Raw genomic sequence first — 15,561 nt, forward strand, 5'->3', positions numbered from 1 at the left:
AGTTAGGCAGACTAGAATGGCAGTATAACATAAACAGTCACTTCAAATCCCCAGACGACACATTCAATGATAGATTGAATCAGGCAGGGTTACTTGCGATTGGAAGAGGAGACTCCCACTGGATGTTCCCAGTTAGCTGCACATCAAGTGCCAGAAATGGACGGGTGCACCCGGCAGGAGGGAGATCCAGCATAAGCGAGGTACTTCCTGACGTGATTGCACGGTTCAGTCCTGGTGGGTGAAGGTCCTTGTGAGGGGGTTCGTTAGAGAGTTGCAATGGCCCGACGCTAACAATACTAGAACGCCGAGGCATTGCAACTCGTGCTGTTTTAAGGGCTCTGAGTGATAATGTGAGCGGAGTCACGAGCGGCGGCCGCGTCTCCTAGTGACGTCATGCCGCAGCATCGAGAGGCCGGCCCGCGGCCCAAAACGGCGTATACGAGAGATCCCGTTACAGGAAGGGACCTTGTGTGACCCCAAAACATTGATTGTATATGCATGAGACACTATGTAAATAAATCTGTACTGATTATTCTCACTACTTTGGAGTTCTGGGGACTTTTCTTCTGCATTCTGCATGTAGGGGTGAGGGTTTGGCGTTTTTTTATATGTTATTATAATTTTTTTTACTTAACTTTGTTGCTGTTTCTCAGGGGCTTATAGCAAGAAGGACCCTAGACCCTTCTTTAGCCATACACTTCCACATCTCTTATCACCACTAACAGAATTATAACCATGCTGAAAAAAAAAGAATTATATGAATACCTGTGTGGCAGAATGCCCTTTCTTATTGCAAACTGATAAAATTCATCAGACGCTGAAACAGAGTAGGTGACATCAAAGTGTTCTCCGATGTATGCCCTCCCAGGAGGCCTATGCACCCATGCCATCTCGAGACCTGAAGAACATATTACATAAACCAAATATACATTAAGAGATGTATCAGTAACTGCTGCATGTTTTATGCACAGATATCTAATCTCTGTTTCTTGATAACAGCCTTCTAGTGCAAATGGTCAGTACATTAAAGTAGATCTACACCCTAGCTGACATCTAGTTTGTCAATGCAATAGGGTTTGGGCACTATGTTCAGGTTTCACAAATTTTTTCAATTGTCCAGTGAACTTTTGCTCAGTTCATTCATCACTAAGCACAACTACTATTGTGAGACAGTTATCACCCCATAACAGGAAGTGCCTGAACAAATGAAGGGATCATGCAGTATTATTTGTATGAAAGGGACAGATTTAAAAAAAAATGAAAACAACTTTTGAAATGACATTAAAATGTTACAGCATATATGGTATTTAAGTGATCAGGGTTTGACTATAATAAAGAATCAATAAATAAACGTAGTTAATATACTTACCTTACCCCATCTTCCATTCTGCAAAGGGTGAGGGTGACGTTGTCAACCTTCTGACAAGATTCCAGGGAAAATCATGTGAGATAAGCTCTGAAGCTCCAGGCACAGTACAGGAGGTTCTACTCATGAGATTTAGGGTACTTTCCTAGGATCTTGTTGGAAGGATGTTGTCTTCACCCTTAACGAGGCGCCACAGACTGAAATGGGGGTAAGGTATGTATTTTAACTAACATTTTCTACTCGCAGTTTTTTTTTCCTAGTGCAGCATTTTGGCATGGAAGTCAGGGCCCTCTGGAAATAGGGACTTTCTATAATAGGATGACAACACTCTGTCCCTATCTCCCAATTGTGCTCTTGTTGTCACATGGTGGCCCAGTATTTCGATGAAGACAACAAGTGGCCCTTTGATCACACAAAACCTTGGCATGGCCTATGGTTGACACCACCAGGAATCCCACCATGAGAAATGCCATGCAGCCATTGCTGGAGTGCATGTATGTAGACAGGAATTGACTGCAAAGAGGTGACAGGAGATAAACAGCACTGAGAACAAAGGATGAAAGAAAAAGGTGTAAACAAGGGTTTATTAAAAAACAGTAAAGGGGACATACATTGGGTATTAAGTCATGGCTTCAAATTGTGCCAACATTGCTAGAATTGTTATACTGTATGACTCCAAATCTAAAGATTCATCTACAGTTGCAAATAATATATCATATGTCCAACCCAACAAAAAACACCAAATAAATGATCACACCATCCTATCATAAAGACATACTGGAGTTGGTTTACTAAAAGCAAATAGGCTGTTCACTTTCAAGGCAATTTATATTTTACAATAGATCTGAATATATAGAATGAGGTGAAGCTTTGTTGACTACCATCAACCAGTCGTGTTGGCACTTTGGGGTAAATAAATTAATTTTGCTTTGCAGTTTGGGCACTCTGGCTCAAAAACATTCGCCATCACTGCTCTAAGCTAATGGGAAATTCCCTTTGCAAAGTGCAAATTCCCTTGCAACGTGATAAGCCTATTTTCTCAGCTACATTTAATTAATAAAGAAGAGACATCAATTCCTGCCTCAAAGAGACTACAACAAACAGAGCACATAATGCAGCAAGCTCTCAGACGGAATTAAGAAATATTGGCGCAGGCATAAGCCACTGCCACTCTTCTACGGAGTACTGGAGGAGGTCAGGCTCCCAAGCAACCCCCTCCCCCCACTTTCCTGCTCAGCTTAGAGGAAGGGGGTTTGGAGGAGCTTTTCAATGCCTATATGCAAGCTTTGCCCATGAAGTGCACTCACTATCCAGACAAAGAGAGGCATGTGAGGTGTCTGTCAGGTTTTCAGCAATCAGTTTACATCTCATTCGCCAGGCCCAATCTGGCAAGGATCTGCGGCTGTGTTCTATATTGAAAACTGCTGCAATCTCTTAATTAGGCACAGAGCACGCGCCAGTCTCAATTTCAGAAATAGAAACTAGCATGGGTGATACACATAGACTTGAAACAAGTCTATCTGCTTTGTCAATGTGTTGCACACCACAAGCTCTAGAGTAGCACTGCGGCAGTATGAAGCCCAACCGCTTCTTAATTACGCATCTGTTTAGAGTGAAAATATGCCTCATCTCCAGTGATAAATCTGTCTTAGACTGTTGCAAATCTGATGCAGATGGCTGGGCAGGAATACAGGTGCAGGGTCACAAATACATGCTAAAACTGTTGCAGAGACTTTGCTAAGTGAGTGACAGCATGATTTGTGTGTGTCCAACTATTTTGCAAATGTGCATGATACATGTGCCCCTGTGTCTCTTCCTAATACTAGCTGTACCTCCCAAAACAGGACTTCTCCACGTAGAAATAAAAAAACAAACAAAAAACACTTATGCAGTGAAGTCTTTTACATTAAAAAAACTGTCAGAATCAGGGTGGTACATAGACTTTATCCACCACCACTCTGCTGATCAGCCATCTGTCACAACTGAAACACTTTTGCTTAGACCTTAGCACCTTTTTAATATTATTTACATCAATTTTTGGGGCATATCTAGAAAATCTTTGAAAAGACTTTACATTCCCCTTAATTGCTGTCCAACATGGCATTTTACCGTTTGTTAGAACTGCTATTAATATACCTTCCAATGTGGTTTAAACTCAGTCGAAGAGCATGGATTTCTTTAGCTTGACCAAAATATCTCTCAAGACTTGAAACAATAAAAATCAATAGAAACCTAAAAAGAAAGTTCATCTGCAGTTACCATTTATTGTTTTCTCCCAAACGTGTGTTATTGTGAAATCGATTGATCTATGGGACATAAGTATGTACTGTTAAATGTACCCATATCCAGCTATATATTATTTCTTATCGGTGAGGCTATTTATAAAATTGGTCAAACCTATCACATTAGGCAGCAATCCATTCAGCAGAAGAATGTGTTTGTCTCCTAGCACTTAAATAGTCTTATATTCATGTGTATCCTTTGCATATGCAATATAAATAGGCTTTAAAGAATGGTACTAGCTTATCTCTTTATTGATAGCAGAGGTCAATGGAGAATAGGATAAATTCACATCCTGTTTAAATGTTTCACTATTACTGGCATCCTAAGTTTATCTACTGACATTTTTCCTGCTCCCATGGGGGTAACATAAGCATATGACATAACACATATCTTAATTATTTACCTACAGCTGCATTAGCTTTCTTGAATTGTAAGGTGCGCTTGATGACATGTGCAATTAAGAGCAAAATAATCTAAAGTGATTCTCCGAAGATGGTTAAATACCAGTTGGCAGAGGTAACCAAGAACTTCAGATGATGCCTAATTCCTGTTTTAATTGGAGGTTCTGGTTAAGCCATTGTGCTGAAAGAACTCTGACCGTATATGTATGTAGCCTGCTTGTGGGGATGTGCAATAGTGTCAGACATAGGCACAGCCTATTACATTATATATGTATATATATATATATATATATACATACATACATATATACTTGGTGTGGCTGAAACATCTTCAAAAATCCTAACTAAGTCCATCTGAATGTGCACAACTACTACTTAGCTATACCATGGCCTGGTTAAATTAAAATCTTTACAGAAATGTTTTTCAATTGGTTTCTGAGGCCGGACTAAACCTGCATGACACTTCTTGCATTTAAAATTAATGAGCTTCTGAAGCTAAGCAGTAGCATTAAACTTTCTTTAACTCTCAAGGGTTTAGCAAAACTGGTAAGAGTTGGCTGCAGGGCTTTAAGCCAGATACTCCTGCCTCAGCACCAGAGAGGCATGGGGTGAGGCCTTCCAACTTCTTTATAAATCTAGCATTCAGGAAGACAGGGGTTCTGCGGTGAATGGAAAGACATGGATATTTACTGGGACTGAAGTCTGCAGCAACAAACATTGGAAGCCAAGGACTGTCTTTGGGAATCAGGGACTAATGACAACTGCAGATGATTTACAGATTGTATTATTAGCTAAAAATAAACTATAGCATATAAACTATATGCTAATTTTGTATCATTAAAGCTTAACACCTTTGCTCTGATCGTGGGTCTATCCAAGCCAATTAAATTGTATACCTGGCAGGAAGGTGACATTGTTCTGATGATCTATTTCATCCATCATGCCAGGACTTTCAGTTCACTCTTGTTCCTGCTATCAACTGATGCAGAAAAAAACATTTGATGGGGCTGCTTTTCAGTGCAAGTACTAGTTAGTCACAAAAATGATGCATTGGGTACATGCCCAGTACTGCATCCTTCTGCCTGGGTTCAGTCAATGCTGTCCTATCACCATCAATTTCTGTATGCATTGATACACGGCAGGGTTGCTTTTTATCATATTTAGGATTTTCCTGAAAAGCTTTCTCTTTATTAGAAGAAACAACCCCGATATGAAAGATTACGAATCAGCTAGCCACATATGCAGATGACATCCGATTTTATATTACACAGCTGCATACTACTCTACTAGCACATATGCAGGAATATCAAACGTTTGAAACCTGCAACATTAGTGTTCCTAGTCATAAATCTGTGACTAGGTAAAAAGATGTGACTATATAAAGTGGTTTTATGCTTATATATTATAATTATTATACTTTTTCTACTTAATTTATAATGGCCAGGACTAAACAAATATTTTTTTTTGGCCCTACCCCAGGCTGCCCTCCCTGCAGGGCTCGGCCATGTCACTCTTGGCCACTAGGCAGAGTCAGGGCTCACTCTGTGCAACGGCTCCTCTGTGTGCCGTCTTCGTCATCTTCTCGGCCAACCAATTGGACAGGCTGCTGTACCCAGCTCACAATCCGATTGGAGGAGGGACAAAAGGGGGCAGGAAGGTCCAGCCAATAGAAGGAGAGAGGCTGAAAGACTGGCCAATCATTGCTCTCTTATGCAAGGTAGGCATGTAGGCATGCAATAGCCAATAGCAAACTAGCTATTGTACCCGCCCTCTGCTGCTGTCAATCAGTAGTGGTGGACCTGATGGAGAACTGCAGCAGAGGGCGGGTGCAATGCTAGTTTGCTATTGGCTATTGCAAATTGAAATAGCCAAAAGGAATCTAGCAATGCATTCCTATGGCCAAAATGTTTTTTTTTTTCTATTCTGACACGGCTCCATGTCAGAATAAAGAAACCGAAGTGGTCCTGGGGCCGAAGCTAGCCGAAGGATCGCCGAAGCTATGGCTAGATCCTTCGGCTGCTTCGTGAATAGACCCCATATAGTGATTGCGACAGGTGGATGAGAAGAATCTCTATCATTTAAGATTCAGCTCACATACATTTACTCAACACCTAAAACATCAGGATACGTTTTTGTTAAATAGAATACTATATAGGGAGTATAAGTTTGTCCAACCAAAAGCATTGCAAAACACAGAGAAAGCGAAAAGAGAATGGTGCTAGAGAACAGGACACATTAAACTAGAAGGGAAAGGACACAGAGTGGGGAACAGGAGCAGACAAAATATGGAGCAGATTTGCAAAGCAACCAATCACCTTCTCTGTCTCATTTGCAAATCTTACTTGAGCAAACTGAAGAGAAATGCTGATTGGTTGCCATGGGCAACTGCTCCAGATTCTGTCTTTCAGATTCTGAGAGTCAATGTAATTAACCCTTTCGCTGCCAAGGACGTATGGCATATGGACCTACAAAAGTGCTTCCAGCTGGCCAGCTCAGTATGCCGTACGGACCTGGCATTTACAGTTCTACTATATGGATACTGAAGAAGTGCAAAAAAGGAAACAGCGAGGGGGACAGATAGATACACAAAAAGAAACAGAGCAACCTGTTATACACGACTGGACTTTAAGCAAAAACTGTAATCTTTTACTGATTCTTTCAATATACGTATGAGACATAATATTGATAGCGTTGTTTTTATGAATAGTTTATACATATTTATATACAAAAGAGCAGTCATTATACTCATTACATATGCAGGCTCTGCTTCCTGCGTAGTAGTTAGCATGCACGCCTTTACGGAGGTTTTAGGCTACAGAAGGCAACAAAAAGATACCTTTTGTTACAATAACAATAATAATAATAATAATCCCTGATTCACGTGAAGTTTTAATTTTAATGATTATTGCCATTTAATTCCCTCTTTTGGGCTCTATGCCATCTCTTATCCCTGAATGTGGAAGGCAGATATTGCAACAGATACAGTGTAAATATATAATTATCATGCAGATCATGTAGGAATCATAGATATTTGTAATATCAACATATTGTAGCACAACCAATAGAACGTAGTGCATATTGTAACATCTCACTTTTATTAGAGAGCAGATCATATGCTCTGCCTAGCTTCATTGTGCAGCATCAGCATCTCTTGCTCCATCATGCATATTGCAGCCTTACCTCCACAATCTATCATATTTACTTCATCAGGCTTCTCCAGAGGCCAGCAGTCATACTCTGTGTTATCCAAGTCATGCCAGCTTTCAGTTACTTCCAATGTAAAGAGCTAAAGTGGAAATAAATGCCTCTATTAAATCAGAAGAAAAATCTAGACAAAATATGTTTCTCTGGATATTATCCACAAATTAAACATTTGCAGATACATCAGATTTCAGCGTTCCCTTAGGTATATTACTGCGAGATTTGTTGTAGTAATCTGTGTTTTCACTAACTTCAAGCTCTAGAAAAACTGTTACATTTCACATTAAATTAGGTTGGTTTTTTTTAATGAATCAGGATACATTGAATAAATGAAAGAAGTTTTGCCAATTAACTTGTATATCCTGTACATAAAAACATTTATACATACAGACAAGTAGTTGGTGCACGGAACAATAATATGTATATATACCTACCATTAAACTGCCAATTAGATGCAACAGAAAAAGAAATGATTTGAAGCCTTTCATAGTAGAACAGATTATTACATCCCAGATTCTAGATATTTACTTTGGGATCCTGGGGGAGCTCTTTAGTAATGATGCTGTGCCTGAGATACAAAGCCAGATGTGATGCTGTTCTTGCTCTTGCTGCTCTAATTTCTCCCTTAGGACTGGCTATTGGATGGTACAAAAAAGAAAGTTGGATGTGCTCAGCTGTAAAATCAATTACTTTCAAAGAAGTACATTTCATTGTATCATTCAACATGAGCGCCATCTAGAGGATATAAACTGAAATGCAGTGTTCATGGAAAGGAACAGACTATTTTATTAGTTTTGAACAGGGTAGAAGATGGTTAGAACTAACAGGTTTTTGTTGCTGTCTTTGACTAAAGGTGGGGAGATTTATTTTGTGATAACAGGACAAAAAAAAAAGAGTGGAATAGGGTCATCCGGCAGGACAACACAATCAGCAATAAAACCTGACTGAGGTTCTAATACAAACAAACAATGCTAAATGGGTCTTTCAAGGTGTCATCTTCAGAATGTAAAGGGACACAACCAAACATATAATGACACATAAATCACATGTTTTAAATTTATTGAAATGACATCCCATTTTAAAAGTACATATAACACATACACATGTAAAAGTATCCATTCACGTTAAGAACATATCCAGATAACAGACAATGTTAGATATACCACACAACACATCTCCCTGGACCTCATACAGATACAGTGAGGGGAATTTATGAAAACTGGAGCAGACAAAATCTGGCGTAGCTGTGCATGGAAACCAATCAGCATCCACCTTTCATTTTCAAAGCTTAACTGAACAGACTGAATAGAGAAGCCGACTGGTTGCCATAGGCACCTGTTCTCTTCCATTATATATATAATCAACTCAATACACTATGTATCATGAATTGCCTCATGACAGTACATTTAACATATTCATTAATAATCATACTAATCATTAGGTCACATATAATTGTGTAATTGGTCCAGCCTTCTACGCATTTCGCCGAAGCTTCTTCTAGAAGATCGGAGGCAGTCATTTTCTGGAAACTTAGTGGTGAATAAGTCCACATATCTGGGGAGCATCCCTCGTCGCCTAGGAGACAGAGAGGGTGGAGAATATATAAGGGCGACAAGGCAGGAGCAGCATGGTGCCCATCCACGTGTACCTATATGTAATCAAAGTAAATCACACACTTGGAACCAGCTTCTCCTACCCGAGCCAGCCATGTTTTTCCCGCGGCACCATCACACGCTGCCTAAAGCTATCAGCATTTGACATACTGTATGTGGCCTGGGCTTCTGAGGTTCTAATCTTTCCCTACTGATTTTGTGGCCGTCTCTGCCACCATTGGAGAGCTTTCACATCACCCCCTGTCCCTCTGACTCCCTGCCACAGAACCAGGAAGTAGGAGTATATTTCCCTAGTGGGGACACCAATGGTAATAGAAGATGCAACCCTACCCCTCTCTATCCTAAATAAAAAAAGGTTTTGACTCAAGTTGGGCTTTCAAAAAGGTCACTCTCCAGAGCTATGATCCTTATGTTTGCTCCACTACTTAGTAAGTCACTTACTAGGTACTTTTATATTTATTTTGGTATCTTGACACTATACTGTCTGCATACTTATCCGAGGTTCTTGACTGAATAAATAGCATTGATGACAAAGACAGCCCTACAGCCTACCCTGTCAGTAATGACAGCTCCCACATTTATATCTAAACATATTTATTTTATGCACAATACTATAGCAAGCTATACATGCTTCGAATTTGGTCTGGTTCCTACTGAACTGGCCGAAATATGATGTGTGGGTGCCACTGTCGGCGCACATCATACCTCAATCAGCTGATCAAAGTAGCAGATCAGAAAATTCTCAGCAGAATAGACTTACCAGCTCCGTTCATGTATTCTGACAACAGCAGGTGGCTCAAATACAAAGGAAACAGCGTAAGTATTGATGGAAGTATTGATGGAAGATTCAGTTTTTTTTCATTCAGCCTGCAGGTTGAACAAAAAAAATAGAATTGTGTATACCCATTTTAATAAGCCATATACACAACTTCCAGTAACCTATTTAGGCAAAAGCCACATACACAGAAGTAGACAGTATAAAAAAAAAATTATACTTTTTAAAAATGGGACAGCTCAAGGTATTTAGTAAGGGGCATGGTGATTATTTTTAGGGTTCTAATTTTTGCCACAACGTTTTGGAAAATAAAGTAAATTAACTTTTTTTCACAAAGTTGTTATTTGAATAAGATATTTCTCACAGAGCATGGGCATACTTAGAATTGCACCCCAAAACACATTGTGCTTCCTTTCTGGCAATATTATCAGGGCCGTCTTTACCGCAGGGCAAAAGGAGCAACTGCCCTGGGCCCCATAATTTAGAGGGGCCCACAGCAGCTGGCCCTTTCACCCACAGCGGCAGGCAGAAAAGCAGCAGCACCGCTGGTGGCAGAGGTGGACTAAGCCAGTGGACTGCCGGTGTGTTGACAGCCAAGGCCAGCATCGGTAGAGAGGAGGAGCTGAGCGGCCGGACGATGGAGGAGCCCCCACCGATTAGAGAGTGCTGGGAGCAGATGGAGCTGTGCTAATCTCTGACCATTGAATGCTGCTCCAGAGACCAGAGCACCTGGCCGGCAGAGGATAAAGAGGTGCACAGCACAACTTGTTTGGACTTTTAGAGATTTTTTATAATATTTCTTTGTGTTATATGAATTAGCAATTATCACATAGCACTTTAGATAGAGTTTGCATAGCCCCACAATAAACATTAGTTCTTTGACAACTATTGATGTATGTTTACATTTAAAGTGCTGGTAGGCTTTAGTTTATAATAGGGGATTGATACACTGCCGCAGAAGTATTATACAGATTCCGTTGAATTTAACAATCACAAAAAAATATTGTGTGTGTGTACCGTGACGTCACTGTACTCCTCCCCCTTCCCTTCGTTACCTGATGGAGCCGCTTGGGCCGGTGAGTACACATCCCAACTCTCCCGGCCGCCCGGGAGAGAAACACTTTTTACCGGAAAGGTTTAATCTGCTCAATTGAGCAGATTAAACCTTTCTCTGCGACCTTTTTTTTTTTCTTTCTTTTCTGACATCGGGAGCATCAGCCTGACCGTCAGTCAGAAAAGAAAAAAAAGGCATAAGAATGCATAGCTAGATTCCTATTGGCTATTACACTTTACAATAAGATGGCACCTCCCTGAAATGAGAGGGACACTGCCCTGAAATTGTTTATTTCAGGTTGGGGTCCCTGGCATTGGCCTTTACACATACAGCACAGCAATAAAGTAATAAAATGAACTAGGATCACACTAATCCAGCACGTTATTATTCTGAGTTGCCCCACTCAAGCGGCGGCCATATTGAGTGGGGCACGTGAGATTAATAACGTGCTGGATTAGTGTGATCCTTGTTCATTTTATTACTTCATTGCTGTGCTGTATGTGTATAGGCCAATGTAGTTGGATCTGCATGTGCGTTATAATTAATCGAAATTAATCGATTCATCGATTTAAAAAAAATTTGATTAATCGAACAGGAAAATTTTAATCATTACCAGCCCTCATATATATAGTTCATCTGTACAATTGACATTACAGGAACTTTCTGTTTTGACTAGAGGGTTGGGGTTCTCTCCCACAGCATGATTGGATTCTTTTTGTCTGAAATGAATGGTCAACAGGGCTGAAAACATTGTTAGTACTTGCTACTATGCTACTTGCACACAAGTTACAATATGTAAAAAAAAACAAGTTATAAAAATATTTGAAACTGAAAAAGTGTGGCACCTATATAATTTGCACTGGTGAAGGTGTTTATTAAGAATGTAGAGAAATACATTGATAGATTATTACAGGGTATGCCAACAGATTATACTCCAAACAATTTAACTAAAAGTAGCATTGCGATCCTTGTCTGCAAGGCAAGACATCATCATGAAGCCTGCAGTCACGGATGGCTCTATAGTAGTTATGGAAAGGGATTTTGATGAAAAGCAGATTGTGAGACAACTTTTGGTTGAGAAATTATATTAAAAAAATGAAAGGCTAATACAATTTTTGAGATACAAATGAAGAATGAATAGGTGTTTTTTTGATTAAGGAGCATGCTTTCGCTCCAGCTATAGTTATGTACTGTCCAAGGTACATAAAGATCCAAAACAGACAGTAGTCCCCCAGCGTTGACTTGGTTTATCACCATTCTAGAAGTTATACGATAGGGTGGTGACTCCCTTGATTAGTAGTGTACGTTCTTAAGGGACACTGGTGACTTTTTGGGTAAAATTAAATATATAAGGGACCCAGGTGATGTGATTTAGGTCCTGGGACATTTCAACTTTATATACATTGATCGATCATCCTTTAGGAATAGAGAATACAGTATTGGAAAGAACAGAGAAATATACAGCAATTCAAAAACAGTTCATTGTCGATATACTGCATTTGAGTTTAGAAAGTAATTATTTTTTGCTTAGGACTGATATTATTTAGAATTGTGGGGAGTTGTAATGGGTTCCAATGCAGCTGTGCCTAATGCTAAGGCATTTATAATTCTGGGTGGAGGAGAGATTAATCTACCCCCATCCTTTTTTGAGAAATATTGCCGTATGCAGGGTCATTTCGTAGAGGACATGTTTGCCATTTGGTGTGGCAGCATGTTGGCTTTGCAATAATTATATGATGAGTTGAATTTGATTGTGGCAGACTTACAGTTTAATATGCAATTTAGTACAGAACCTTTTCTTTATACTATGATATCTGTTTGTAATGGTAAATTGAACAGTGACTTGTATATAAAACCAATGGCTAGAAACAATAGCCATCATCCACCCAGCATCTTTAGACCTATCCCCAGGGCACAGTTTAGGAGAGTAGCTAGGATAGTGAGTGATCTAGAGGAATGTACAGAAGGACTGAAGGAGAGAAATCGTAGTCAGAAATGTAACCACTTGCTGCCCAGAGACATTTCTTACTATTTGCACACGCATGATAAAATCTGAATTTTTGTCTAGAAAACAGCTTCAGACCCCCCCCAAATAATGATATATTTTCTGAAAGCAGAGGCCCTGTAGAATAACAAAAATGCTAGTTGCAATTTTTTATGTTGCATGGTATTTGAACAAATGTTTATAAAACCAGTATTTTTTGGATAAAATACACAAAAATTAGGGCTGCAGCTAACGATTATTTTCATAATCGATTAGTTACCCCATAATTTTTCAACTAATCGATTGGTTGTATTAAAAAAATCTCTCTCTCTCTCCTGAACCAACTTATCGATGATGAGAATAGTTGCCAGCTATTCTCATAATTGATTATTATCGCCTTAATCGATTAGTTGTTGCAGCCCTAACTTTGGATAAATAGATACCAAACATGTCAAGCCTTAAAATTGTGTTTGCCTGTGAAACCGCAAAAAACTACAATACCCAAAATTTACCATAGGGGACACTTTAAAAGCTTGTACTGCTCATCATTTTAGCATTAACTGTGATTGATGGCCCTAGAATTATCACTCCGATGTTTGTGGCGATATGCAACACGTGTAGCACAATTTTTATTTTTGGCGATGTGTGTTTACATATGAATGTGCGTGAAAAAAGAAAAAAAATTATTTGCATTGTTTTCATTTTTTTATGATACTTTTATAATTTTATATTTTAAACACTTTTTTTAATACTAACTTTATTGCTATCATATAGGAGGATAATAATCCCCCCATGTAATAGCAAATAGGCTGTGACAGGTCCTCTTTATGGAGACTTCAGTGGCCCTCATGTCACGTAGGGACCGCAAAGAAGCTGAGGAAGCAGAGATCTGCTTCCCCAGCTTCTTCTCCTGGCTCTAAGGGCTGGAGAATGTAAACAGTGACAACGGAAGTGATGTAATACACATCACTTCCAGGTCTAGTGATCGGAGGAGAGATCAGTGTGTGGAAGCCTGCTGATCTCTCCGATCATTGCGGAGAGACTTGCTGTGCCAGTCTTTGGCCCGCACGGGGGGTTAGTGGAGTCTGGGGGACAGCGGAGCCCAGGGAAGCCGGTGGCGGCAGATGGGGGGAGCACATTTCCGCCAAACGGTACAAACGATCCGGTGGCTGTATAGATGCCAGATCACTTGTATCTTAACAGCCATCACCCGCTGTTTAAAATGAGACCAAGAGCAGCTGTGTTCTTGATATCACCACTTATGTAGCCGGTCATATATGTATGGCCACCCACAGCAAGTGGTTAACAGCATATGCATTGCTATATGACGTTTAGCTTCTCTCAAAGGTAATTGTGATGATCCTTTGGCAATGGCTTACTGAGTGCGTCCACAGTCTAACATGGAACTTGACGTATTCATTGTGAGTTCCACTTCTTGTTCTGACTCCTGTGCGGCTTCACTTTGCTCAGCTTCTTTTGCTGGTTCAATGGAGGAATTCACTTCACAAATTCCCAGGATCATTGTTTCTGGTGATGGATTCTCATAAAAAATAAACGCTGCTACTTATTGTCAGTCTTTGGGTTTTGGATTTTATATCCTTTACTTTGTTCACTATAGCCCACCAGAATACCTTCTATGGCTGTGTTCTCTAACTTGGATTGCTTCTCCTTTGGAATGTATGCGTAAGCTTTACATCCAAATACTCTGATGTGTCCTAGGCTAGGCTTTGACCCATGCCACATTTCAAATGGGGTGCTTTCAACAGCTTTTGATGGTTGTCTGTTCTGTAGGTATGTTGCAGTCATGACTGCTTCTCCCCAGTACTTCCTAGGCAGGTTGGCGTCTGACAGCATCCATCTGGCCAATTCTATAAGAGTGCGATTTTTCCATTCTGCTACACCATTTTGTTCAGGAGTGTATGGTGTGGTGGTCTGGTGTACTAAACCTTGTTTCTTCAAATATGATTCCACTTGCTTACTGATGTATTCCCCTCTATTGTCGGTGCAAATAATTCCTTGTTTCTGTTGGAATTTGTTGCTGGACATGGCTACAAACTCTTTAAGTTTTTCGGAAGTTTAATTCTTGTGCTTCATAAGATAAGTTGTTGTGTACCTGGAATAATCATCAATGAAAGTCAGTAGATCAATGTTCCCACCTGATGCAGGAGTTTTCATTTGTCCGCATATGTCACGGTGTATGAGCTCCATGGGGTGGGTGGTCTTTCTTTGTGTGGTCTGTGGAAGTGGGGTACGTGTGGCCTTTGCTTCCATACAGCATTTCCATGCCCCAAGAATTTGGCAGGGCAGTACAGTTATATCTTCTGATAAGACTCTCTTTATAATGTATTTTATAGGTTCTGGGTTTCAGTGCCCTAGTGGTCTGTGTTATAGATGGATACATTTGTTGTGTGGATTATGAGTGGCTGTCTTGACTTGTTTGTCTGCAGTGATGAGTCTGTATCATTCATCCAATTTTCCTTTTACTAAAGGCAATCAGGCTATTCACTAGTGATGACCTCGGGATTGGACCAGGTTCTGAGCTCTTCCAAATCCTGAAGGAGTTACTCACGATCATGGAAGGAAGCTCCATCCACGCTGCCCAATCAGCTGTGGGTGGGAAATTCCCGCCAACAAAGGGGTGGGGTGCTGTGATGTCATTGACCTTATATGGCTACATGACTATATTAGGCAGATTATTTTTACCTTATATGGCCATGTGGCCATATAAGGCAAATTAAGTCAGTACAAGCATCCCATCCCTTTGGTTATGGTCAGGTGTGAGGTGGGGAATGCCCTGAATTGCAGCTGATTGGGCAGGAGGCCCATGGCACTTCTGTGTTTGAATGAGCTCAGGTTCGGATCGGGTTTGGTCCAAACCAGAGCT

General features: G+C 40.2%; 1 protein-coding gene across 1 annotated transcript in view; it reads right to left on the reverse strand.

Annotated features, from left to right (window-relative positions):
• The window catches only part of LOC108785406 (atrial natriuretic peptide receptor 1-like), a 108,932-nt gene extending 94,733 nt beyond the window's left edge, over nucleotides 1-14,199 (reverse strand). The window contains exons 1-5 of the mRNA XM_018554463.1: nucleotides 14,057-14,199; nucleotides 9,625-9,731; nucleotides 8,729-8,826; nucleotides 7,231-7,336; nucleotides 766-898 (exon numbers count right to left, since the gene is read on the reverse strand). Of these exons, the coding sequence (XP_018409965.1) occupies nucleotides 766-898; nucleotides 7,231-7,336; nucleotides 8,729-8,826; nucleotides 9,625-9,731; nucleotides 14,057-14,199 (587 nt within the window). The remainder of the gene's footprint in view (nucleotides 1-765; nucleotides 899-7,230; nucleotides 7,337-8,728; nucleotides 8,827-9,624; nucleotides 9,732-14,056) is intronic.
• Nucleotides 14,200-15,561: the final 1,362 nt, after the last annotated feature.

This window comes from Nanorana parkeri, unplaced genomic scaffold, assembly GCF_000935625.1.
Source record: "Nanorana parkeri isolate BGI_ZX_2015 unplaced genomic scaffold, ASM93562v1 scaffold160, whole genome shotgun sequence".
In the NCBI taxonomy this organism is placed as follows: Eukaryota; Metazoa; Chordata; class Amphibia; order Anura; family Dicroglossidae; genus Nanorana; species Nanorana parkeri.